At 40.8% G+C, this 27936-nt stretch overlaps 1 protein-coding gene across 1 annotated transcript in view; it reads left to right on the forward strand.

The window, feature by feature from the left end:
- The window catches only part of LOC308129321 (receptor-type tyrosine-protein phosphatase gamma-like), a 109730-nt gene that overhangs the window by 77408 nt on the left and 4386 nt on the right, over positions 1-27936 (forward strand). Inside the window, exons 7-27 of the mRNA XM_080495236.1 lie at positions 1148-1305; positions 2510-2702; positions 6955-7139; positions 12304-12412; positions 12532-12581; positions 12685-13432; positions 14806-14944; positions 17660-17751; positions 19483-19574; positions 20539-20635; positions 20751-20833; positions 21184-21318; positions 21433-21567; positions 22673-22845; positions 22975-23110; positions 23907-24053; positions 24583-24676; positions 25559-25635; positions 25829-25957; positions 26860-27006; positions 27113-27255. Coding sequence (XP_080351362.1) covers positions 1148-1305; positions 2510-2702; positions 6955-7139; positions 12304-12412; positions 12532-12581; positions 12685-13432; positions 14806-14944; positions 17660-17751; positions 19483-19574; positions 20539-20635; positions 20751-20833; positions 21184-21318; positions 21433-21567; positions 22673-22845; positions 22975-23110; positions 23907-24053; positions 24583-24676; positions 25559-25635; positions 25829-25957; positions 26860-27006; positions 27113-27255 — 3262 coding nt within the window. The remainder of the gene's footprint in view (positions 1-1147; positions 1306-2509; positions 2703-6954; positions 7140-12303; positions 12413-12531; positions 12582-12684; positions 13433-14805; positions 14945-17659; positions 17752-19482; positions 19575-20538; positions 20636-20750; positions 20834-21183; positions 21319-21432; positions 21568-22672; positions 22846-22974; positions 23111-23906; positions 24054-24582; positions 24677-25558; positions 25636-25828; positions 25958-26859; positions 27007-27112; positions 27256-27936) is intronic.

The raw sequence follows: 27936 nt of genomic DNA on the forward strand, positions 1-27936 counted from the left end.
AGCAAGGTTTTTCCTCTTTACAGATCATTGACTACAGTTAAAGTAAAAGGAATTATTTTCTGATTAGTTTGTTCAGCCCAGTCTGCTTTGCTTGTTTTTGTTTTACAGAGATAATTGAGCTCCACTACTCTTTTATTAAGTAACTTTGACGAAGAGAAGGCCCCAAACTTGATTATTTTATGAGTCTGTGTTTCTGTGGATTCTGCACTGCAGATGTTCATGCTAAGACCCTTTCTCAGCTGATGTAGACCCTGTGTGGGTGCGGTGGTTTCTTTGGAGTCTCTTCCTGCACAGTGCTAAACACTCCTCGCCTTCTGCCCTGTTAGGATGGTTGCTTTTCCACTAGCTCGTTATCCCACAGTCATCCATCCATCAGCATCTCTGCGGCCCATGAGCGATAGGGCACGTAGGCTGTCTGAAGGCAGGGAGAAGAAAGGCTGCGCATACAGAATCTGAGTACAGATGAGGCGTGGGGGCGAGGCTTCCCGTGCCTCAGTAGTCTGAATACAAACCACACCCCGAACCTCTGTTTCTTTAAAGATAAGGCCGTGAGCTGCAAGAGATTGGATTTGACATAAATTCAGCTTTATTTAGGTTTTTCTCATAATTCAAGGAAAAAAAACAAACCCACTTGTATAACCCACACAGCATATTTGCAGGAGATAAAGGCATCTCCCTCTGGTCGAATCTTGCTTGTTTTTGTTTTGGATTTTTTCTGCACAGTCTTGCCTGGTTCTGATCAGAGGATAGAGCTGTAATCATTTGGATCTGTCTTAATCCCTGTGGCCCATGCCACAGTTGTTATATGGAATGGAGCGCGCAACCACCCATCCGCAGATCAGCTGTCGGAGCTGGCCGTTTTATCAGACTCCTCTCCCTTTGCTCCCCTCTCTCAGCCCATCTGAGTACAGAGATCTGACCAGAGTGATTACAAGTGTTGAGGCATTTAACTACTGCTTTTCCTCCAATGGAACTTTCAAGGAGCCCGTACAAATACCACAAGGGGAATGAAAGGAAACAACCTTTTAAAGGGTTGAATTAAATGTAGCTCATGATGTGCAGAGGTTTGAAGGCCCAGGTGAAAGATGCAATGTTTTTGCGCTGTACATCTGTGTATTGATAAGTTGTAATTTCCTGCTTTAACCAGAAAAGGAGACCAACCTCAGGTCGTTCATCCTGAGGGATCTGCTGCCATCGTCGGTGGACAGTTATTACCGATACACTGGCTCTCTGACCACCCCGCCTTGCAGCAAGGTAGTGGAGTGGATCATCTTCTCCAGGCCTGTATATGTGTCCCACTCACAGGTGAGTTAAAAAACACGCACGCACGCACGCACGCACGCACGCGCGCGCACACACACACACACACACACACACACACACACACACACACACACACACACACACACACACACACACACACACACACACACACACACACACACACACACACACACACACACACACACACACACAGGATCGCCGTGTCAATGCACAAGCAATTTTTCCCCTCATCTGCCTCTTCCCTTTCTTCCCGATTCCCTCGTTCCTCTCCAGCTCCTCTGCATATGAAGTCATAACTTCCTATATAGTGGTTGATTAAGCAGAAAGGGGGAGCCAATTACTGGCATTTGACTGATAGCGAGTGTGAGATAGCACTCATACATACATCATGCTTTTGGTCTGAGAGGGTGTCTGCATGCCCTCAAATAGAAAACTGCTTCCGATGGACTCCGGTTACTCTATCCAAATGAATCGATGCTCAAGATGCTAAATACCAAACACTGCCGTCTCAATTACTGCTGTAATGTATAGTTGGTGAAAAACTACTTTTTGTGGAACATGACTGTGTGCTAAAATGTCTTATCTCCAAACTGTTTCTGCTGTTTGAGATTTTGAGAGATAATGTATGCCAAATCATGCCCGGCGCTTTTTTGCTGATCCCATACACAGTCCTTTGCTGCATCTTTTATACATACAATTCTTGGGTTACCCAGCTGCTTTTCCTCTAGAGCATTGTGTGCTGTGGAAATTTGCAAGACTCAGTGGAATTTCTATCAACTTGCAAGAGGACAAATCTTTTGTTCAGAAATGACTTCTGCTGCAGGAATATTGACCACCTCTACAATGTTTGTGACGTTCACAGATAGTCTTTTTATGAACCTGTAATTCATTTCTCCAAGCACCCATAGGACACATTGATTCCACAGTATCTGTAATGTGTAGTCATTACAGCACACGGCAGGAGATCATTCATGGCAATCAATGGCCACAAAATTTGCCCCATTGAGAAGTTACAGCCCAGCAGGTAGCAGGATGATGATTGAAGCCGGTGCCTACTGTTGCCTGTGGTGTGCATGCTTCTTTGCAAATACTCTTCTTCTCCAGTCGTGAGGAGTCAGCTGCTGCCAAGCGACGACTGGCCTGGCCTACATGACACTTTACGTCTACCATCCACACGCACATGCGCATTGTGACAATAGCTCCTTCTCGTCTTATTCCCTCCCAGCTGGAAGCTTTTTATTCCATCTTTACAACGGAGCAACAGGACCATGTCAAATCTGTGGAGTACCTGAGGAACAACTTCAGGCCACTGCAGGACCTGGACAGTCGGAAAGTTTTCAAGTCGGCTGTAAAAGACGCATGGCAGAGAGATTTGACCGAGGTCCAGGGAAGCCCTTACAGCACTGAGGCCTCAAGAGGTAAGCTTTGTTTTCTCTCTCTTGTCCTCTGAATGATATTTTCTACTAATCTACAACAAAGGGAGCTGTCATAATTACCATTATTTCTTATTTCATTTATGTTTGTTAAATTGTTGAATGTTTTTTGTATACTTGGGCCATGGTCTCATCACAAGGGAGAGGCGATTCAGCGGGGAGCCTTCTCCCCTCACAGCAGGAGGACAAATGGTTTACTTTGAAACTCTGTGTGAATTTTGGTTATTTTACTTGTCTGTTGGTGTGTATGTGTTTTCTCTGGGTATTTCTGGCTTCAACCCAGTATCTGAAAACATGCGTGCGAGGTCAACTGGTGACTGTACGTTGCCTGTGGTGTTTGGCGTATGATTGACGGTCTCCGCGAACAGCGTCCACAGTCTGGCCAGTTTTAAACCCTTGCCAGCTGGGCTGAGCTCCAGCCCCAGGGACCAAAGTTTGATTAAGTGGACATAGAAGACGGCTGGACGTTGGATGACATAATGTGCACTTCCTTGGGACAAGGTTATGTCAGAAATCACACCAAGTAAGAATATCTGTAAATAAAGCAATTTGATATTACAATGAATATTGCTATGTATCTTGTTTTCTAGCAACCACCATGGTGCCATTTATTTTAAAACTCGTGAGTGGTGTAATTGCTTCGGAAGCCTGCAGGAGTAGCTTTGAATAGCACTTTTTATAAAGCTAATTGTGACAGCATTTGCGTTTTAGGAAGTTTAGAGGTCACATTTGTTTTGTTTAGAGGGAGATGCCATTCATACAATCTTGCTGAAATCATCCCTGCATTCATTACTCCATCTCGGATAAATTATACCCAGAATAACGTCATTGGAGCCTGGTTACAGCCACACAAGTCACCATCACAAAGATGAACACTAAAGATTTGATCAGTCCTTTAGATTTGTTACCTGCTACATTGTGTGCCATGGATTATCTGAACTTAATCCAACAGTGAGTTTGATGGTGCGATGGTACGAGTTTGATGGTACCATGTCTTTAGCTTGTAGAAAGAGTGATAATGTGTGGTTTAGTCAAATGCCTGTTGTGAAATCTCTGACACGTGCTCTCAGATCCTGAGTCCCTCCCACTGTAAGACATAAGACCAATGATTTAAAGTCACGGTTAAAGATATTGCCATGGCTGTTTCATAGACACCTTCAAACAGAGAGCCACGACCAAACCCCAAAACACAGTCAAGGTATAACATGTTAATTCTACACAGAAAGGTCCTGTCATCCATCAGGTTTGAATCAGGACTTCTCTCTGTGAGATGATAGAACTAACCTCTGCCTCACTGTTTGCTCACAACAGGTCAGTAAAAAAGTTCATGGAGAGCATCTTTCCCATTTTCTCCCTGACATTGTTTAAAAAAAAATTGGACATTTAAACAAATATTATATTATTAAGTAACTACAATTGCAGGGGCACATGCCATTCGTTCACTGCTACAACTCTTTCTTCAAAGGACATATTAAATCCAAGCACAGGCGTCATGCAGGGCTTGATCACAGTATTTTGTTTGTCTTTCTCTTTTATGCGAGTATTTTGCTGCGCTCACTTTAAGAGAACAGTACAGGAACTATGGAGACTAATGAGAAAGGCTGCTGCTCCTTAAAGTGGTGTTGTTGGTGTCTAGTGGGGAGAATTGATTGGGGACGCTTGTGATGAAGTCGGAGCACTCTAGCAGGGCCGATCAGCAATCATCATTAATATGTGGCACAGCTAAAATAGACCCATACAAATTAAGTTGTGAAATTGCTTTTGTGGCATTATGTCAGTTGGCAGAATGGATGTGGTCCAATGTCCCTCCAGTTTTTCTGCTCCCCCCTCTTGGTTATTTTCTCTTTGTGCCTGTCTCACATTTCTTCTCCTCTGTGTTGAGATAGAAGGATCTATGGGTGATTGGAGGTGCAGGGTATAAACGGCGTCAGTCTTTTCTTCAAAGGTGACATCAGTCAAGGTTGTTTTGTAGGGTGGTATTTGTCCACGCTCGGTAAATGATGGCTTTGCTTGTAAAATGTTGTGAAAGCCGGGGCTGCACCTTGACTGAATGTTCCATCACTGTGGTTTTTATAGCCATGCAAGTTGTTTGGCCATTAGATGCAGAGCTAACCTTTCAGATGCACAATGGAGATGGCAGATTAGTTTGTGTGGTCCAGATTGATTGTTGGTCCAGTAATCATGTCGGGATGTATAGGGCAGCATTTATGTTTGTTTGCAGTGAATCCTGTATGTTTGCATCTGATTCTTTACCTCTCAAGTAAACCAGATTTAGTCCTTCGCCTGCTTAGAGTATAATACTTTGGTTGGTACCGCTTAAATTGTCATTGTCATTGTCATAAACTGTTCCGTGTTTTTTTTTTTCCCACAATTTCATTGAGTGTAAAATGTCAGAATTAGATTGTAAATGTCAATCACAATTTCCCACAGCCCACGGCGATACCCTGAACTTCCTTATATTTCTGGTTACAGAATAGAAATAAAAGAAAATGCTAAACGTGCATTACGTCGAAGCAAAATACACTCAAGAATGTTTTCCAATTTTTTGAGAATTAATGTAATTCTCCAATGCAAATTCAAGTTTTTAACTGCAATGTCAACAAGAGTCATATAATAAATATTCTTGTCAGTTGTTATTTTTACAACATGACATGCAAAACCCAGCTCGCCTTGAAAGTTTCAAAAAGCCTATTTATGCTAAGGGAAGAACTATCTCTTTTTTGTGTGTGTGTGAGTCTTCACTGAAATTCTTGCTACCATCATTATTCAAATGTAGAGAGCTTTTTTTTAAAACGCACTGTTCCCACATCAGAAGTGAGACGCAGCAAAGCTATTTGTTGACAGCAGTCTCCTCATCTGCTCCACGGTGGGAGCCGGAGAAACATTCATGCTCTGCTTTGATGGATTGAAGAACATAGTTTATATATTCAAAGATAAATGTCACATTTCGTTTCAGGCTTTGTCATGTTAGTATGTTGGACACTCGTCAGGCATTATGAACATTTGATTCCTGCAATGTAACCTTCAGTTGATGGTAAGATAGATGATGAAAACCTTACTGCAACAGATTCAGACAGGAAAAAAAAAATAGTTCATCATATTATTTCAACCATTTTTTTGCAAACATTGAGACATAACAGTGCTTCATTGCAAGATGCAGAACAGCAGGCAAGAAGATGGTTACGGTATCTAGTAATTACAGATACAAATCAAGTCTGATTTGATAGATAAAGAGGCTATAACAGGAGAGGACTATATCAACACTAACAATGCAGGCACTAAAAGCAAAGCGACGTATTCAACTGATATCAAATGGATGTTTTTAAGCTGCAGAAGCTGACAATGAATACCCAACAGGTTCTAATGTATTTCACACTTGTCATACCTAATCAACACCCTGAGATTTTCTCCCCATTGTTTTTCCCCTGTGTTCCTTTTGACTGATTACCCTCCTCTCCGTCTTCCTTTCTCCCTCTCACATAACACGGGGCATAATTTGCGTCATGGCTACACTGTGCAAATGGAGAAAGCTGTGGTGACAATTTCAATTTGACAGAAAGTCTGAGAGCACATAATCATTTGACACTAGTTCTTGATTGCTGTTGCCCTAATGTGCTGAGAAGCATGTCCAGATTGTCCTTTACTCATGCTGATGGAGCCCTGTGGAAACAGCCATGCTGTGGCCTACACTGCCACCTTCAGGATGAGTTTTGCATTTTTCTTCCCACGTCCCTCTCATACGTACTGTTTAATGTTACACAGGGGGCTCACAGGAAATGTACAAACAATAAGTTGATGTATTATCTGGGTCACATGGATCTCAGTCTTCAGGACTGTTCGACGCCCTGCAGGGGATCCCTCTGTGTTGTCATGAAAAAGACTTGAGCATCGTGTTGGACATTCCCCATTGATACCTGAAGGATTTGTCTGACCCCAACTGAGCCATCAGGAGTGTTTTTGTCATTGATTTACAATAGTATCATATATTCTTAGAGGTTACTCAAGAGGAAAAGGCTTTTAGGCAAGTCGGCCGGATTCAGTAATAATAGGCTTGTTAAAAGTCGGGCTGAATTCTTCCCCCACTCATCAGCAGACACAAATGCATGTGGTCAAGCAGTCCTCCCAATCACAGCCCTTCATCTCCATCGAGCATCTAATGCCTCCTGTGTTTTTTTTTTTTCTCTCCTAATGCTGCTGTAATGCTGTCATGCCCTTTTACTTCTTTCTGGTCTTTTAGTGTGCAGCAGTGCCCCTGTGAACATGAAGATCAAGCCACTGAATCAGACGGCATTGATGGTGAGCTGGGAACGCCCTCTGACAGTCTACCACCCACCTATCACCAGTTACATGGTCTCCTACAGCTGGGTGAAACGTGACGTCGCCGATGAAAAGACCTTCACAAAGACCGGAGACCAGAGCATGGTGAGGATTATTATGATCTCCCATTCAGAAAAAAAACAAACAAAAAAAAGCAAAACAAAGAACTGCTGGCTCCTGACCATAACTGGGCCGAATCACTCCTTTCTTCGCTCTCTCCAAACATGCTTGTTTTATTTTATCTTTGCAGTGTCTGCTGTTGAAGCAGCTCTGAATAGTTTGCAGAGCCTCAGATGTGTGTGTCAGGTTCAGAGGTTGCCGGATCAGTAACAGTGTGTACAGGAGGTGGCAGCTTGTGATGAACACTGCAAGTGGCTGCTGGTTGATATGAGGGCTCAGACGCTCACCTGTCACTCACCTGTATAACAATAGAAGCGTTACCCTGTCACAGACAGACAAGCCGGGCTGATGGTGTGCTGACAAATGCACCTGTGGCTCTTTCCCAGATGGAATATTCCCAGTATCTATTTGTTTACTTCGTTGCACTCATTGGGAGTGTTTCTTAAGAAGCTGTTTGGATTTTAGGGTCAAAAAGCTAATTCAAAAAACAACTGTACAAACAAAATCATGTATGCGCTTTCATTTCACTCGTTTGAAAACCCATAATAATTTTGCGGAAAGAATATTCTGGTTTCAGACGGCATAGGCAGCTCTTTGAGCACACGTTTTTTCTCGTAACAAATGCAGAGCAAGTGTAGTTCTTCAGATCTCCGATCCACTGATCATATAATTCAGCTCAGCTGCTTCAAACAATGAGCGCTTATTGTATCCTTCCAGAATATTTTTCAGTGCGTCTCCGGAAATGTATCCCACCCCGCAGGAGGCTTCACCTACAGCAATGTTCATTTTCAGACTATATATTCTTCCCTCTGGTCACACATCTGTGAAAGATCAAACACCCAACTGTGCGTCTCGTTAAAGCGCGTTGACCCCCAACCGTCTTGATAGTCTGCATGACTGCCTCTCTGGATATATACAGTGCAACAGAGAAAAGAAGAAAAAAAACCACCGCCACCAGTTCAGAGACCTGGGATCAGTTCCCTGGTGGTACTCCTACCTCCAGCTTGGTCTTGTGTTCCCATAAATGCACTCGTCATTGCCGTGGGTTGGGAGCTTGCTTTGTTGCTACATGAGCGGCTCAGATTTTGTGTGGGTAACTGCACAGAGGGGGTGGTATTGAAGGCTTGGACTAGCTAATCCTTTTAGGTAATAACCCTCACAAGATTGTGTTTGCGTCACTTTGATGTTCATCCCGTATTGTGCAGGATGATGCGTGCGCAGAAATGCTAAAAGGCTATTTTTTGAAATAATCTGTTTAACTTGTACAAAATGATTTTGTGACATTGTAATTGGTTTTAGGAGAAATTTACACAGGTGGTATGTTTCATGTTCACAAACCCCAGGGTGTGTACTTCGCTAAATGAGACTTCGCACTAATGAAATGAAACAGATTTGTGATTGATCATAGGAGAGAAGAGGAAAAGGAAATATATTTATTTTTCTGTTTCAGATTTCTATGCAAAGCATTCATTTTGGCAACTTTCGACTTACAGATGTAGTGGTTAGCACTATTGGGTTTTCTTTCACCTTGATATCCTCCCATGTGGATGGAGGTCAACTTGGAACCTTTTTTTTTCTTAAATTACAGAAAAACAAATAGGTAATGTAGTTTTAAATATTTATACCGAGTATGTGGTGTGTTTCAGCCACTCCGCCCTGACACTACCACAGTGGATCATGCATATCTGCTTCTTTGATGTCAGGAAAATATGTTAGTAAGTTTTATGACAAATGCCCTTTTCTGAGCATGCAGGAATTAGGGGCCTTGTTTTAAAGTAGTTTATCTCAATGCTGTATCTTGGTATGTAACTTGCCTTGCAGTTTAACTAATTGTCAAATTATTCCAAAATAATGAACGAGTTGAAATGAATCTTAAGCATGCCATCAGTATAGAGGACTGTCCTGAGCTAAAGATAAATTCCAATTATCGAGATTAACTTGAGTACTCTACAAGAATTTGAATCAATCAGTTGATCAATCTTCATTTATAAAGCACATTTGATACAAAACAAATGCAGCACGAAATTCTTCACGATTTAAGAGGATGAAGTCTGACCTGCTCTGTGCTGCCAGTGCAGAGTGGACCCAACTGGGGGAAGCACTGGAGATTTATGCTAAAAGAAGCAAAGTAACACATTAAATCGCCAAAACATTGATCGAGAAGACGGCTCAATGTTGGTTCAAATGATTATATGGGGATTTTAAAAAACACAGCACTGAAAAGCAAATGAAAATAAAAAAAAAACCAAAAAACCTTTACAACATAAATAATACTTGTGACATTGGTTTAAAGTTTAATTTAATAAGTAGGTCTAGAAATGTTAAGGTTCTCTGCTGCCTTCAATTTTCCCAGCAGGTTGATCCTCAGTATTGAAATAATGCCTCATTGTGGGTGTGAGTATTCACTTTTAGAATTGTGTAAAAGGCCAATGCCAGAGGACCTCCCGGTCTGCGAGGGTGAGTATAATAGAAGTAGCTCTTTACGATCAGAAGGCCAAAAACCATTTAAACATTTAAAAACCAACTACAGAAACGTACAATTGATCCTCAAACATAAAGAGTCAATGCGGAGTCTTTGAAACTAGTGTAATCTGGGCCTGCCTTCTCGTCTTTGTCAGTGATCAAGCAATTGAGTTCTTTAAAAGCTGAAGGCCTGAAATATATATTTTTAGGGAAAACCAGAGACCAGGGTATTACAATTAATCATCCAACTTGCCTTGGGACAGATGAACTGACTGTATGAAAATTGTTTCATATGATAAAATCCTATTTATTGTCACTTTCTCTGTGTAGAATGAAATGAAGCTAAAAGTCTGAAAGGACATGGGTTTAATGGTAATGCCAATACTTTGGGGAAAAAGTTCTCTCTCTGAGCCTCAGGACCGATAATGAAAACTTATGAGCCCTGATATCACATAGAAATTACAAATACCAATTGTTAGGACTTCATCTTCAAGCAATCTATATGGTGACTTAAAAAGTGATGTAGGATTTGGTTTGAAAAGATAGGTTAGTTGTTTGACTTGAGAATTTGACCAAGCATCTTGGCACCAACACAAAACTGTCCTGTATTTCTTCCGATGAAACAAAACAAGCACTGATTGACTAATAAGTTCAATCTAATAAACTCCAATTTGTTGCTAAGGTGATCTGCTGAGAACTCTGTGAATCTGTTTGAGATTCATGATTTTCAGAATAAATTGATTGAACTAAAAATAGATCTTGGGATTATTTCTGAGTTATTATTGAAGTAGGTGTTTGAGTACCAGATGGGAAATTTTAACTCGTGTGCAACATATTTGATAATTGTCAATTTATGATTCTTCTGTTTTCTTTCAGACTCTCTGCGATTTCTTTTCTGTTTTGGGATTTTCTCCTTTCTTCACTGCAGTGTAGGCTTAGCCTGTACCTTTCTTTTTCTTTTTCTTTTACTTTTCTTTTAATGGAGCCACTGAATCGAGAGATGATTTCACTCTGCTGATAAAAGTTTTCACAATAAAATCACAGGATGAAGGTAAAATAACTCGAGGACTTTTTATTGAGGACTTCAATAAAATGTGCTGCCACTTCTGGACTACGATGGCATTCTCCCACCACAGCGAGGTCTCCTGTTGAATAAAACCAATGATATTAAAAAGCACACAATAGTGGTCAGACACATTCAAGTCAACAACAGAGGACACGCCATTGACAGGCCATGCATGAGGACCACATCCAGAGAGTGTCCATGTAGTGAGTTGGTGGAGTCAAGTCCATACAGTGGAGCGGGTTTCAAAACTCATCCTGACCAAGTCTCACTATCAACGTGACTGTATTAAATGATGTGTGAATCACCGAAAGAAGCTCGGAGAGAAAAAATCAGAACGCCATTTGTGATTGTCAAGAAGGCTGCTCAGAACTACAGCATGGTATTCAGAGGTGCTGTATTGGTCAAATTGAATTTTGTTTTATCGGAAATAAATGAGAAATTATTGAAGCGGGGCCAACAGCCTTCCTATCGTTCCTTGATGAGAGTGACAAGTTCAAATTGATTCCTAGGTGAAAACAGCTGGCGCATACACACCCTGCCAAGATTTAATTAAAGAATTAACAATTAACATTAATATCTAAAATTAGATAACTGACAATAAAACATTGGTTTAATAGAGGGAATATTAGAAAGTGACTTGATCACCTAAACTGAAAGTGGCTGATGTTGTTTGGTTTGAGTTTGTGGATATTTACTGCGTTTTGTTTACATTCGGTGATGACGTATTCTGGTTTTGATGATAACAGGAAGTGATTCAGATATGGTCTAATAATATCCATGATAATGTTCAGATTTGAACCAAAACACTGGAAATACAGCTCCGAAAAACATCAAGCCTCACTCAGCTTAAGGATACTTCCACATTGCTTCAGTTCTATGTTTAACAAAGACATTGCTTCACCTACAGCCTCCACTTTAGGCAGCTTCCAGCAAAATGTTACTGACCTTTTAGCTCTCTATCAGCCATACGTCACCCCAGGGTGCTCTGGCACAGCTGTCGTTTCTCTACCAGTCTAACAATCCTCATTTCCTGTTCTGTGGTTTTGTGGCGAGACAGACAAATGCAGAATGTTGTGTTTTAACAGGAGAAACATTTTTAGCATGACGAATTAATTAATACTTTTTTTTTTTACACATTCAAAAACCTATCATTCAGCTATACATCCAGTAAACCCCAAATCCACATGGACTGCTGACAGAGAGAGAGAGAGAGTCTCTCACTCTGTCTCTCTCTCTCTCTCTAGTGCTCACACCGTTATTCTCACTCTTATTCTCACACTCTATTCAATTTTCAGTTTCTATCTCTGGACACCTTTATCTGAATTATTTTGGAGAAATACTAGCTCTGCCACACCAGAAGCAATCGCCCATCCATTCTGAGGACAATTTGAGCAGAAGTACAGCTGTCTGCAAACTGAAAAACACAATTAATTTAGACAATAAATTAGGTTTTTTTAAAAGGCATCAATCACTTGTGTCACCGTCTGTTCTTCTGCATCTAACGGAATACTTCCTTCACCTCGTTCATTTTCATTTAAAAAAGACAAAAAACAAAACAACAACTTTGTATTGAAAATATATTTTAGTCACGTTATTCAATAACTGTGTTTTCTCTTGCAGAAAGCGGTCATCACTAATGTGTCCCCTGACGTGCTGTACCTGTTCAGGGTGCAGGCAGTGTGTCAGCGTGATCTGCGCAGTGATTTCAGCCAAACGCTGCTCTTCAGAGGTTGGTGGTCAAAACTCTGTCATTGAGAATGTATACACTGTAACAGCCACAACGCATATGCAAAACCCACAACAGAATAATGTGCTGTTATTTTGCTGATTCTGTCTTTTGTTTTCCAGCTAATACAACCAGAATATTTGAAGGCTCTCGTATTGTGAAGACTGGGATGGTGAGTCAACCAGAAGATGGCAGTGCAAAATTCTTTTTACATTTTAGTAGGGACACTCATTTATTATTAAGCAAATTGTTTTCTGTGCTCTCCTCTCCCTCAGCCCACAATTTCTCCAGCATCCTCCGCAGACATGGCTCCCATCAGCTCCGGTTCTTCCACTTGGACATCCTCTGGTATCCACTTCTCCATCGTCTCCATGGCAACGGGGATGGGCCCTTCCTCTAGTGGCAGTCAGGCCACCGTGGCGTCAGTAGTTACGAGCACTTTGCTGGCGGGCCTGGGCGTTGGCGGAGGGGTCATCTCCTCTTTGCCCAGTTCTGTATGGCCCACACAGGCCCCTCAAGGCACTCACAACCCCACACAAGCCTCCGCGACACCTGCAAAGTCCAGCACCGAGCAGGCCGCCCCTCATGGCGCCGAGCCGGACAGCCCAACCGCGGAGAACCAGGATGCACGTGAGGGTGAGGAGGAGGAAGAGGAAGGCGAGAGAGAAGGAGAGCAGGAAGAAGGCGAGGAGGAGGAGAAGAAGAGAAAAAACAAGACGACACCTGACAATGAGGAGAAACAAGTTAACAGCACTGTGGCCAAAGAGCCTTTAATCCCCACCCCTGCATCCACGGCCAAAGAGAAAGGAGAATTTAAACCTACAGTCAAAGGTACCACAGCATCTGCAAGCACCGGCAGCGAGCAGCTGGTGGATGTGGAGAGCAAGCCCACAGATGTAAATTTAGTCCCCACTCAGGAGCCCCGTAACGACAGCGCCGAGATGCAGATTCCTCAGAGCTCTACTGCGTCTCCAAAGATCAGTAGTGAAGGGAAAAAACACTGGCCTTTCTCCCTCAATCCCGGTGAGCAAACCACTGTCTTTTACACGATAAAACACTATTTGATCCCCCTTTCAAACAGAAAAATCTTTCGTGAACTCAAATTGTTGTTCGCTTTTAAACATGGCAAGACTTCCCCGCAAAGCGGAATTCTATAAACACTACCTACAGCTATGGAGCCCAGTTTATCAAAACAAATAACATGATTGAAGTCATTGCCTACGTTGGTTACCATCTCAGTCAAAGACAAAGCCCTAGGCTCTGTGTCAATACAACACAGAGGCCTGAAGGAAGCAGCAGGCTCTCTGCCAGTGGGCTTCTGCCTCAAGGAATTCCTTTAAGCAGATTTCAAGAGACACTGCTTCAAGCAAGAGCGTTTATAAAGTTTTTTTTATTTTTTTCCTTCACTGCCATCATGTTAAAAATGGCAAGGTTGAGGAACATTGATTAAAACTTGCAGTCAGTCACTATTCTGAGGAGGTTTTTTTCCGTTACATCTTGCACAAGAAGGTAAAACTACCATTTGGAGTGTCGTTAATCTGGAGTGAAGCAAAGTCAATACAGTTTTCGGTTAAAATTATTTTATCCATCATGTAGGACCTGTCTCATTGAGTTTTCTTTTCTGTAGATGCAAAGTCCGTGTGTGTTTATTGTAGACTCTTCCATTAGCAAAACGTAATGTTTGCTCCTTCACCCAGAGGCATTACATTTTGAGGTTGTTTCCACTCAGCTGGTTCATGTTAATGAGACATCTCAGGAAGTGGCTGCAGGATTTCTCCTATGATTTAATTCACATACTGACTTGAAAGATCAACTTATTTAGTTTTATGTGATCAAAAGCTAAGATCAATTGCTTGATGAGTTGGAATGTAGATAAAGAGATGAATTTTTGTTGTGGCGAGATAGTTAAACTGGATGAATAGTGATTATTTTAGGAACCATTTCAAGTTATTTCCATTAAATTCATGCATTGCATCTCAAACCAACATGGAAACATAACAGGGAACACGGGGAGCAGTTAACATGAAAGATGCATAAAGTTTGTCTTTGACTGAGAGAGAAACTCAATATCTGTTCATAAAGTCATCATAGGAAAATATGATGATGTGATACTTCAATCAATTCCTGTAAAAATGTGTTGCAAAGCTACTTTGGTGGCTGATCTAGTGAAACACCTCAGTGTGTGTTAATACATCAGCTGCCCAGTAGTGTAGCTGTTGGTACTTTCACCTCATAGCAGGAATTACCCCGGTTTGAGTCCAGGTTGGGTTTTGAGTCCTTTTCTGTGTGGAATTTGCATGTTGTGTGTGTTTATTCTCTTTTCCTTCCATAGTTCAAAATATCCACTTCAGGTTGACTGGTGATTTTAAATTCACGTGCCTGTAATTGTCTTCCAGATCGAACAAACATGTCGAATGTGTCACGGACCTCTCACCCTGGGATGGGCAGGATGGTGTGGATCGTTCCCTTGGTTGTGGTGTCTGCTCTCACTCTGCTGTGCCTCATCATGCTCCTGATCGTGATGGTTTACTGGAGGTAAGACAGCCTTCACTATACCTACAAACCCTCATCCCAGAAGCTTCATCTCAAAGCTGAATAACTTCATTACAATGGTCTGATACAGTTAATCAAGTACTGTTGCATATGGAGGCAGTGTCATTGAGATATGGATATTATATAGAGATCCATTAGAGGTATGAATGACTGCGGTGGCCCTCATCTACATAGAATTCATTAGATTTTCACACATACTGGATTTTCTAGTCTGCTCTCCTTAGCTTTGGCTGCATCTCTTTATCTATTTTATGCACATGCATCAATCTCAATCAGTCAGGTCGCAAGGCACCATTGTTTTGCGAGCTTTGCATGTCAGACCCATCACCCACCTGGGTGAAGGGCAGGAGACCTGAAGGCCCTGCAGAGGCAGCATGGGTCCCAGCTGTGTCTTCATCTGCTGGGCTAATTTCCAGCCTCGCTATTGGTGCCTTGGTAATTACACAAGCCAGGTCACCAGCATGTGTCGGCTGGTTAATGAGTTACTAATAGCACTGTGGACCATTGACTGAGTTGGTCCTGTGCATATTTACTGCTGCTGCAGAAGTGTGTGTGTAGGATTATATTTTGTTTTATACCGAGATGCGTATGGAGAAACCTGAATGCTTTATTGCCATTGTATGTTATACAATGAAAGTGTCAATATACATGAAATGTTCAGTCAGTAAAATACCATAAAGACACATAAAGACATATGTTTAAAAGTCACATTAAAATGAACAACAGTAGTATTTTGTGTGTAAAATATGTGGAAGGCAAAGTAAATATAATATTCTTATAAATTAATGAAGTTGAGGTACAGCATTAGGAATGTTATTGCAGCAAATTTTTAGCAATCTATAGAAAAAAACAGACGCGTGAAAATGAGACCAAGCAGATTTATTTGGGGGAATTAATCACTAAAAGTTGTTATTTAGGTAGAAAAGCAGGTGTAGCTTTAAGATTAGAAATGCCCATCACAGCTGTTGTTGTGACAACTCAGTTTGCAGACGATGTCTGCTTTCCCCCGGGAAAAAGGCCACGGTGAAGGATGGAATCGGCCCATTCACACTCTCTTTACTCTTCATCCTCTGTGTCTGTGACAGAGCAGCTATTAAAGGCACACGGTTTCTCTGGTTGCAAATGTTTTGACCATTAACTACTTAACATCAAATCTATTAGGTTTATAAATGTTTATTTAGAAATATGTGACTGAGTAGAGTCTCTATTAGCGTTTAAAAGGACTGACTTATTTTATTACTGCTTATTTGACAGGTACCGGGTCATGAGTCTGTTCACAGTTGAATTTATTGCAGGAGTTACAGTAAACATCTGGAACTTTGTGAGGCTTGGAGGGTTCGTTTAGAAAAAAAAAAATGTAATCACAGATGTCGAATGTAGAGCAAATCCCACTCAGTCCCACAGAGTCTTGGTGCTGCTGATGTTCGTGTTGAAGGGGAGATTTCACTTCCTTATTTTTTTTTTGTTGTTTGTTTTGTTTTTTTTAACCTTGCGTTATTTCAAGAAGTCAATTTTATCCCAGCTGTTTCCTGAAATCAGAGTGAGTCAGTGGGAGTGACAGTCAGGCAGACCAGAGCACATCTGCACTCACAAGGAGCCATTGGACTGGGAGGCTGTGATGCAGACCAGGGGGTCTCTCCTCCCCCAATTGTTTTTTTCACCTCTATCTCTCTCTTTCTCTCAGCCACTCACTCTCTCAATCTCTCTTCCTACGTCTTTTACATGTTCTGCCACACTTTTTTTTTTCCCCTTTAAGAATGAGTAGCATCTGCTCCCTCCTCTGCATCAAGTACAGGTAGGATAAAACCTGGAATCTGTTACATTATGACTAAAATATGCATTTCATGTGCATTCATTAGTATGCATTGTGTGTGAGAGGGAAGATTGAATATGCAAAGGGTTCAGGACATAAAAGATGCCTCATTTGCTGTTTTGAGTCATATTAGAATTGTAGACTCCTTATTTGTCCTTAAAGTCTAAAAGGATATCTTGAGTCTCGAATGCATTAACCTTAAAAAATGCACAACTGACCTTTTTACAAAGCTGTAATATGCCCGGATAAATAATTTAGACACTCTCAAGAGATCATGGCTGCTTGCAGTTTTTCATTTTGTGAACTTTGTACCTTGGGCTTTGTAAAAAATTGGAAAGAAATCGTCCAACAGGGGGTGTAAAAAATTAGAAACCATCCATCAATAATTGCTGGGTTCTCATCATTAACCTTTCCAGCAGCAATAGCTGGCAATGATCATGAATATTTTTTTCCCCCCAGAAAATGTACCTTTATATGTGATCTTGTCTTCAATAGAGTATTGGGACCTTTTCCTAGTGGCCCTAAAGAGAGAGTCTGTTTGGATTAGTTGCCTTCAGTTTGCCTGAAGATCTAAATTTGGCAGTGTGCTTGATGTCGCTATGAGTTGTTTACCTGCTCCCTGTAGTCTGCTCAAGCTGTTTCTAGGAGATGCTCTCGCTATCTGTGTGCGATCAGCTGTGACCCAACCACTCTGGGGTTTTCATTAGCAGTTCTCTGCTGTTGTCATTTGATTCCACATTTCTATGCTGATGTTGACAGACCGGATCTAAGGACAATGGGATAACAACTCCCTAATACACTTTACTGCATCATTTGTGCTGGGAGCTTGTGGGTTCGACTGTGCTGTACTCAATGTACTTCTCTCTCTGTGTCTGCCTCTGCAGGAGATTTTTCCAAACAGCTCACTTCTATGTGGAGGAGAGCAGCTCACCTCGGGTGGTGGCCAATGAGAGTATCCCAATCATCCCTATACCAGGTGAGCCACGCTTGCTGTTCAGTGTTGATGAATCCAAATACATGATGTTCATCTGTTTTCAAGTTATCAAGATCAATGACAAAAGTTTTTCCTTTAATTATTATTGCTTGCTTTCCCATTTCCAAGACAATATCACACATTTAAATCTGAATTGGTGGAGAGAGTTTTCATTTATCAATTAAAAAAAAAACATGCTTAACAGACTTGAGAAGGGATGGAGAGACAAACAAACAGAAACTTGGCCATTTAGAAGAATCTCCAGCTGAATATCCGTGTGACAACAAGTAGTTACATGACTTAATGTGAAGCTAAGGGCAATGATAAGGAAACAATTAAAGGACATCCATAGGCACATATCTGTCTTTGACCTGAAATTATAGATTAAAATTTGTATTTTGAATTTAGTTAGAATCTTCTATTTAACAGTTGTCAGCTTATGTTTTTACACCATTGTTATGTAATTATGTTTTAATGTGTGCTTTTGCTGCCTGTACACCAACTGTGATTACGTTTTGTTTGCTGAAACTGAAAATCCATTGTTATTTAACCTGAGAAAGACTATAATGGAGTCTTGACTTATTTATGTAAACTGATCTTTATTTGCTGATGAAGACCACAAGTCATTCACTGTTTTCAAATGGCTTCTACTCTTACTGTGTTGTGTATATTAGCACCACTTCTGTTCATTTTCTTGTGCAATGACTCTAGGAAGAGTGCAGCAGCAGTTGTGTGACTGGCTTCTATTCGCTCTTAATGCTCCACACAGCAGTGCACTGGCAGCTTGTCGATATCAGACTTTACTCTGACTGTCGCTTAAGGCTCAGGGACTTTTCAAGGTGGAGAAATCACAATTAAAGAGCACAACAGAAGCCAATATCAACTCTGCATTCTTCTTTCTTTCTTTCTTTTTTCTTCCTTAGACTTTATATTGACCCACACTCTTCTTTATTCGGTCCTCTGTATTTTAAGATATTTGAAACATTTAAATCCCGTTGTGGCCTTCAATACTAATGCCACCCCTTCTATGTGCATTCTGTCAAGTAAAAATTGAGCCTAATTGGCCTTAGTCTGTCACATTTTGAAGCTGCTAAAGTTACATTTCACCCAGAACACGGCTGACGAGCTGATTAAACTGATAAGCCTCTGGACACCTTTGATAAATGAGCACATTCAGAAAATGAGAGTTCCCCTCCACACTGTAACCGCTGAGGCAAGTAAGAGCCCCACAGGCCCCAGCTGCAAGGGTATATTAGTGAAGACATTGGCCAGTATCGGTGGCGATGACAGCTGGGTCCTCTGCTCTGTTGTCGCTGTGTGATTCTGACCAGCCTTATCAAAGATCCCTCATGTGTGATTTGAGACAGATTTGGCTCAGATGAAACAGATGCGCCGATCTATAAAAGCTCAGAATGCCAAATATATGAGCTTCTGGCAGAGTTTAAGCTGCTCAGGTTTTTACTTTTGTGACTGAGAAAATGTTTGAGCCTGACAAAAATAATTGAGATTCAAATGATTTTATGCTTGTACACTGATTCATCTAAAAACATTTGAATACAATGTAAAAGATCATTTTTCCAGACCAAAGCAGAGGCAAGCACACTATTTTCTAGTTTTTCAACTATATTGGATTTTCTTTGGGCTGTAAATGTTTTCCCATTTGTAGTATTTTAACCACAATCGGAGCGATGGTCACAATATTTGATAACCGTTCTTTTTGTTTTTGTCCTGCAGATGACATGGAGGCCATTCCTGTTAAACAGTTTGTTAAACACATCATGGAGCTCTACAAGAACAACATGCAAGGGTTTGCTGAGGAGTTTGAGGTACATTTTCATACCACTTAAATGTGTTATAATTATTTATTTTGAAATTTTATTTTCAAGTATAATACACAGATAATGGTGGTTTCACAGTGGAATTATCAAAAATATAACCATTAAAAGTGTAAACAAATTTGGATTTGGTTTGTCGTTTGACATGTCAGTGCAGAGTACATTTGTCAACCACAGAGAATCAGGAGGATAATAAAGACTGAAACGTTTAGGTGTAATTCGACAATAGTGGGGTTTTATTTTTATTTATTTATTTTTTTTAAAGCTGAAACACGTTATACACATGCCTGCCTGAGAAGCGCTTAGACATTGTCACGTGCATGTGTTTGTGTGCTGGGTGGCTAATTTTAAACAGATGGTTGAGAGAAGGACGGAGAGCGTTCAAAGCGACAGAGGTTAATTAGAGAAGGTCTGTCTGCTGGTTGACTCGATGGGATCACAGTTTTTGTGTAACTAGGTTAAGAAAGGACGCAAAAGCTTCACCCCTGGAGTACTCCTTCTAATTGGGGTCATTTGATGTGAAGCTTGTGCGCATTATTCTTCAAACTGCACCACCGTGAAGCTCTGTTGGAAGAGAATGTTGTTCCTTTCTTTAGGCGGTTAAGTGCACTGTGGTGTAGTGAAGAACAAAAGAAGTGAGCTCTTCGACTGGAGGCTTGAGTTCAAACCCCAGTGGCAGTAAGCATCTGTTCTGCTGAAGCGTCCTTCACTGAGACACCAAATCCCCGTTCATCCTGCGCTCAGAGCTCCTCATGTTGAGGAAACATTTGAAGGAAAGAAAGATGAAATCTTTCCCCCCCCCATTTAACAACCAATAGTATCACAACAATAGCTCCTATGATAACATCTATTTACCAGTTTAAATGAATATAATTTCCTCACACACAATAATTCTGTCGGAGCTTCTCAGTTGTTTAATAAAAACCTATTTTTGGCTTTTCTTCTCTCCCTGTAGGAGGTCCAGCGCTCCACAGCCGACCTGAAAATCACCGCAGAACATTCCAATCATCCCGACAACAAGCACAAAAACCGATACATCAATATTGTGGCCTGTGAGTCAAATGTAAAATTTGATTATAAAGACTGCCGCTGTGAAAACCGATCATGTTTTTCAACTGCTTTTCACCCCCTCAATAATTCACACAAATGTGTCGATGCTCTCCACAGACGATCACAGCAGGGTGAAATTACGAGCTTTAGCAGGAAAGGATGCCAAACATTCGGATTACATCAACGCTAACTATGTGGATGTGAGTCTCACCAACCGGCTTTAGTTTTCCCACTGCAGGTTTTTATTTCTCTGAGAAGTATTTGAGTTATAGAGGAATTTTTCACAGTGCTAAATGTGCTGACAGCTTTATTCAAATGTCAACTGAGGTGTCAGTGTAATAAAAACCAACAGCCAGTAAAATAGTGTGATTTATTTGAATGGTACTTATTAATGCGTGAACACATACAGTTTCTGTCAGCTGAGGAATCCCATGACCTCTGAATATCGAGTGTCAGTAAGTTATCTGAGCTATAGCAGAGTTGAGGGAAATTAAGACAGGATTGATTGAATATTACCGGTAAACAATACTCCATTGTGCTCCTGTTTCAGGGTTACAACCGGCCCAGAGCTTATATCGCTGCTCAGGGCCCTCTGAAGTCGACATTCGAGGACTTCTGGAGGATGGTGTGGGAGCAGAACACTGGAATTATTGTCATGATCACAAACCTTGTGGAAAAAGGCAGAGTAGGTTCACTTTTCTGTCTCCACTCCGTGAAAGTATCAAGAGTGGTGACTTCAGGACTGTGTCGTTTTCAGACTGATGACTAATTTCATTTCATACATATGTTTGTATTTCAGAGGAAATGTGACCAGTACTGGCCAACAGAAAACAGCGAGCATTATGGAAACATTGTGGTGACACTAAAAAGCACCAAAGTCCACGCCTGCTACACATTGAGACGTTTCCTCATAAGAAACACTAAAGTTAAGAAGGTAACCAAAAGTCTCTATCTTGTGAACTTAACTTTTTATAGCTACTGCTGTTAAGTGTCTGTCAGTCATGTTTTGCTGACAGTTGTAAAGAAAACTATTACTAAGGAAATTAAAAAATTAAACAACTTCAGGTGATTAACTTTGCCAGACAATAGATTATACTGACATTGCACAATTTATATTTGCTCAGTTACAATCATTGAGAGTTTTACATGTATTTTTACTTTTGAACTTCAATAGGAAATGTCTGATTAAACTGATGTGACTGGTGTTGTGTGTAAACTTTATCTATAGAGCACAATGTCACCACTTCAGTAGTCTCAATATGCCTTACATTCACTCATTCACAGACAATCATTCCACATGCACCATGGGTCTGTACACACGTCCATTTTGTGGTTTTATTCCATAAAAACATGTTTTAATTAGGATTTATAAGTCATTTCCTTTATTTGCATTTAAAAGTTGAATGTATGAAGATCATTGTCGCAACACATTATTGGATATGTAAAACCAACCTGTATCACGACGATTCAACTCCAGCTCCTCTGTTGTTGTTGTGATAGTCTAGACTTTCAAGAAATAACATTTATAATCTGATGAGGTTATGTTTTCTTTTTGCCCCCAGCTTAGCAATAGTGAAACACTGGTACTGTCAGAATTTTGGGTTGCCTGCAATTCTGTGCATTCACATTGCTATCTTTCCATCAGATTCTAGGAGCCTGGAGTTTGTAGCAAAGGTGCTTTTGATTATTAGAGCAAACACAAAACTAACATTTATCTCCGTTGACCTACAAAAGAAACTAATAGTTATATTCAAAGGTTTGTAGTAACAGGCAGCGGGTTCTCTCCCAGCAAGTCAAGGTTTACATCTGATATGTGCAGTATAATATACATTTACCTCCTTAATCTCTACAGGTTGATTGATAATCTTTATTTCCTTGTGGCAGTGTTCTCGCTTGCTTTAATTGCATTATTATTATACGTAACATTTTTCTTGTGAGCAGTCCTCAAATGTTGCTTTGGTCACAATTTCACCCTTGGATTTTTTTCTCGGTGTACTTTTGTATCATTACCTGGATAACACATGCATGGTTTGTTTCAGGGTCAGAAGGGGAATCCCAAAGGGAAACTAAATGAGCGCATAGTTGTCCAATATCACTACACCCAGTGGCCTGACATGGGAGTACCAGAGTACACGCTTCCTGTCCTCACCTTCATCAATCGCTCATCTGCAGCTCGCACTGCAAACATGGGCCCTGTGCTGGTGCACTGCAGGTACATCACTGCTGCTGTGCTCTGGCTCTAAATGAATGTTGCTTGTTAGCTTCAGATTCTGGTGCTGACTTGCTAGCAAAAGCTCGCACTTGGGGTTCACGCAGATTGTTTTGTGCTCTCGGTCTTCAGTGCCGGGGTCGGGCGCACTGGAACGTACATCGTCATCGACAGCATGCTGCAACAGATCAAGGACAAAAGCACAGTCAGCGTCCTGGATTTCCTCAAACATATCCGCACACAACGCAACTACCTGGTCCAGACTGAGGTAGGAAGCGCTCGATATTGAGTTAGTTCTAGAAGCTGGATTTCTTTTCTAAAGGTCATGTGTGATTAAAGATGGATAAGGAGTTATGTAAGCACCTCAGTTTAATGCTGCGAGCTCAGGTAAAGGTTACACTCACCGTGGTTTCAGCACAACACACAGAACAATTATTTATCCACTCACCACAAATCTGATGATTGTGAAATAGCAGTAAGTAAACTCTCGCTGTCCTCGAGCTAAACTTGCATGTAATTTTTTTTCACCGGTGGAGGTTTAAAGCTACTTTGTCACTGCCTTGTTCCTCTAATTTCTTTTATTTATTTATTATTTTTGTTTGAGCTCTTTAGTAGACTACAATCAACACCTGTGTTTATGCTTTATTTTAAAGTGTATTTAATATAGTTTTTTTTTTCTTATATATTTTATTTTGGTGTTTATCGTAAGCTGTAATGCTTTTGTGTTTTTTTTAGGTTTCATATCAATACATCCAATTATTAAACTGCCCTTATTTATTATGTGAAGCTATAACTCATGTCTTCATTACCTGCAAAAATACATTATTTTCATCATATTTATTAAATGTATACAATGGTTATATTTATACCTATTATGATCTTATTATTGAAATCTTGTTAATGGCTTTCAAAAAAGACATTGGAATTTAAATTACTTTTGACTTTAAAAAAAACAAACAAAAAAAAAACAAACAAACAATAAAATAAGCTTTTTGGATATTTTGTAGGTTTTATTCTCTTGCTGGGTTTCTACTAATGATTTTAAACCTCGTGCGTGCCCTCAGGAACAGTATGTTTTCATCCATGACGCTCTGATGGAGACCATACTGTGCAGCGAGACGGAGGTGCCCGCCTGGCAGCTGCACAGTTATGTCAACAGCATCCTCACGCCCAACTCAACAGGCCGAACACGGCTGGAGAAGCAGTTCAGGGTGAGTAAACCTTCTGGGTGCCTGGCTGGTCCAGTTAGGCGGGACGCGGTGGCGGCGTCTGCTGAATTTGAGATGGTCTGTGGATCAAAAGCTTGTTAGGCGGCACACGCGGCGGCGACTCTTCCAGCTCCAGACGGGAATAGTTTGAGCGCGTCTCTGATGTTTGCTGTGATAAAGTCATGTCTGTCACCCCTGCTGCCATACGCAAAGGTTGATGAATGTTTCATCAAGCGCCCGTTCTTTCAACATCAGGAGAGACAAACTAATTGCTCCCACATAATGTCACTTCCTTCTGGGCTTCATAGGCTCATTACTAATGTGAAAGGCTTACTGTTGATTCGAGGAGTTAAAAACCGTGTTTTTAACTCCTAATGTGTTTCACTTTATTTTTACAGCCACTCTCGGGAATCAGTTTTGGGATTTTCTTTGTTCAATCTCTCTCTCTCTCTCTCTCTCTCTCTCTCTCTCTCTCTCTCTCTCTCTCTCTCTCTCTCTCTCTCTCTCTCTCTCTCTCTCTCTCTCCTACCAGCTGCTGACTCAGTGCAACACGCGCTTTGTGGAGTGCTTCAGTGCCCAGAAAGACTGCAACAAGGAAAAGAACCGCAATTCCTCAGTGGTTCCCTGTGAGTATTTAGAAACATCACGGCGAACGTGCACACCAGACTCTTCCAGTGCAATCAAACAGCGACAGCTGCCACATGCTCGTCTCATGGCTCTTCATTGTGCAAGTGACCATATTTTGTAACTCCCAACTTTCTTCTTGTTTCCGTCAAACACACAATGATGAGTGAAGTCACAGGAGGCGGGATGTAATAGATGTGGTAAACATTGACAGATGGGTGTAATTCTGCCATTTAAGAGTATTCGCACAATTAACTTTTAGTCAACACACAAAATCACCAAATGAATACACAGAAATTGTGTTCAAAAAAAATTTCACAAATTCAGTTTATTGTTAATCTTTTTGCTTATTTGGACATTGACCCACCGTGCTTGAATTGCTGCCCTCCTCTATACATCACAATTACTTTTAAGAAGCTAGTCTGGGTCTAACTTATTTTATTACTTATATCATTGTGATGTATGTTAATGGTGAGATATCTGATATTTTGTTGTACAGAAATATTAATGAATCTTTCATGTGTGGACTAGATTTTAGCATCTGCGCTATATTTATTGTAAACATTTTACAGGGCCTTCTGCTTTTGACGGCAAGATCCATATTTTGGATTTACACTTTTGATGAGAATTTTTTTCTTCTTCTTTGTTGCCTTGCAATATTTCAAGACAATTATCAGAATACAATCCAAAATTAGAATCAATTTCCATAATCGTATAAGTTAATCTGTCTGTTTTCACCACCCTGAGAGGGTGGGAAAGGAGGTACTTGTTGCTATAGCAACAGCCGGGCCTGGTAATGAATGTGAGCATTATCAGCCAGTGATGTATTGAAGAGGCGCGGGTTGTGATTTAATGCCTGCTTTTCTATCTGTGCCTCTTCACAGCGGAGCGAGCAAGGGTCGGACTCACCACTCTGCCTGGCATGAAAGGAACAGATTACATTAATGCATCCTACATAATGGTACGGTGTGACTGCTACAGAGCTTTGTTTCTTTATCTGTGCTCATTATGTCGTTTGAAGGATTTTACTGACGGATGCGACTTTTATTAGAATGTCATAGAAATACAAAATGATCTGTTTGAAGTAGTAATTATTTTTCTGTGTGAATGGCCTGAGCTTAAGCGATGCTGACGTCTCACCTTTGTCACCTCAGGGTTACTACAGGAGTAATGAGTTCATCATTACCCAGCATCCTTTGCCCCACACCACCACAGACTTCTGGAGAATGATTTGGGACCACAACGCTCAAATTATCGTAATGCTGCCTGACAACCAGGGCCTGGTACGTGACAATAAAACACACAAAATGTTAGCTTTTGTTTCTTTATTATTTCAACATACTGCTATGATGTGGTTTCCTGTTTCAGACCAAAGCCAAATAATAAAGAAATGCCAAAATATGTAAACTGATTGATGTCACAGATTTTTTTAAAGTACTGTCTGTAATGCTTTTAATAGAAAAACAAACAAACAGTGTTAAAATATTGGTCAGTGTGTTTCAGAGTTTCAAGTTAACCATTCATCATGACATGTAATACCACTTTGTACCACAAGGTGGTACAGTGAGTCACTGCTTTGAGGTCCAGAACAAAAACAATGGCCACAGCAGAGTTGAGTGAGTGAAATAAATGTGGACACTGATTAGGCTTTTATTCAACAGCTGTCAGGAAAATTATAAAACGTTTAAACAAAATAAAAGTGGAATGACTGAAAACATACTGTGAAATTAGTTGCTTCCAATATATACGGGTAGTTCATCGAGAAACACTCGTAATGTGATGGAATGTTGAGCAGCTGAGAACTCGCCAAGATGTTAATAAGGGTGAAACAAAAGCAGCAGGAATCCCTTCATTGCGCTCGCTAATGAAGAACCACAGCATGGAAGCCGTGAATCCGACACCCGTCACATCCCGTTTTTCTTTGTTGAGGCAGCTTTTGTTCATGCTGTGTTCAAACCTCAATCCAACAGTTTGTTTAAACATGGACTTTCTACTGCTCTTTAAAGGAGGTCTCACTCTGATTCACACATGAAACCCCGATTGTGTCAGATCTGCTTTTCGGTAGACTCGACCCGACAGGTGTGAACACCCCATCGTCTGCACAGAAAGGACTGGCGTCAGGAAGATGACATGATGATTTACTGAAACGACTTGCTGCTTTTTTTGTTTTGTTTTTCCCCGGCAGGCTGAGGATGAATTTGTTTATTGGCCCAGTCGTGAAGAGGCCATGAACTGCATCGCCTTCACTGTCACGCTCATCAGTAAAGACAGACTGTGCCTCTCCAACGAGGAGCAGATCATCATCCATGACTTCATCCTGGAGGCCACGCAGGTACCCGCTGCTCTGCAAGCGTGACAAGCCTGGCTTGTTGCTATGACAAGCTATGTTGGAAAAAAATCAAATGACTGTGACGTCCACTCTCTTTGGTATGAAACAGGACGACTACGTTTTGGAGGTGCGACACTTTCAGTGCCCGAAATGGCCGAATCCCGACGCTCCTCTCAGCAGCACCTTCGAACTCATCAGTGTCATCAAAGAGGAAGCCATGACCCGCGATGGCCCCACTATTGTGCATGACGAGTACGTGACTCTGCACACTTCATTCTTTTTCTATTAACACGAGGGAAGTTGAAAAACAATTATAGCTTGATTTTAACTCTCTGAAAAGTTTTAGTTCCAAATCTTTATTGAATTAGGCTGCTTTATCATTTTAGCTCATATTTCTGGTCCTGCTTGTTTTCTTTTCTTTTATTGGACTACAAACTGTAAAGGGATTATAAATGTTAGTGTTTGCATTTGTCCGCTAGAATTTGTGCGCTTTTAAAAGCTTTAGTGTAAAATTTCTTGAGTAGACCACTGTACGCGAGATTCCTGCTACCGCCAGGACGAACAGTCCGTCAAAAGAGAACGAGACATTTCCAGCCGCGTGTCTCTCACGCCTCGATCTCTAAAATCTGAATCATCCTCGTCCTCTGATTTGAATCAGTCCAGATACGTACGTTTTATTTTAACATCTGAACGTAACTATTTCCAACATGTAATACAAGACAAAATCACCTAAGAAGTGCCGTTCAGTTGAAATAAAATTACTTCTTCAATGATTTTGGAGATTTTAATGTGTTTAACAATTTTTTTTTCACTTATTAGAAACATAAAAAAAATCAAGTTCAGTTTTAGAAAGCTTGTTTTCAAATATTATTTTTTTTCTTTCCCAGTGCAGGTGCTACTTCACTTTAACTGTCAATTTTTTGAGGTGATATT

This window comes from Blennius ocellaris (assembly GCF_963422515.1).
Source record: "Blennius ocellaris genome assembly, chromosome: 4".
NCBI classification, from domain to species: Eukaryota; Metazoa; Chordata; class Actinopteri; order Blenniiformes; family Blenniidae; genus Blennius; species Blennius ocellaris.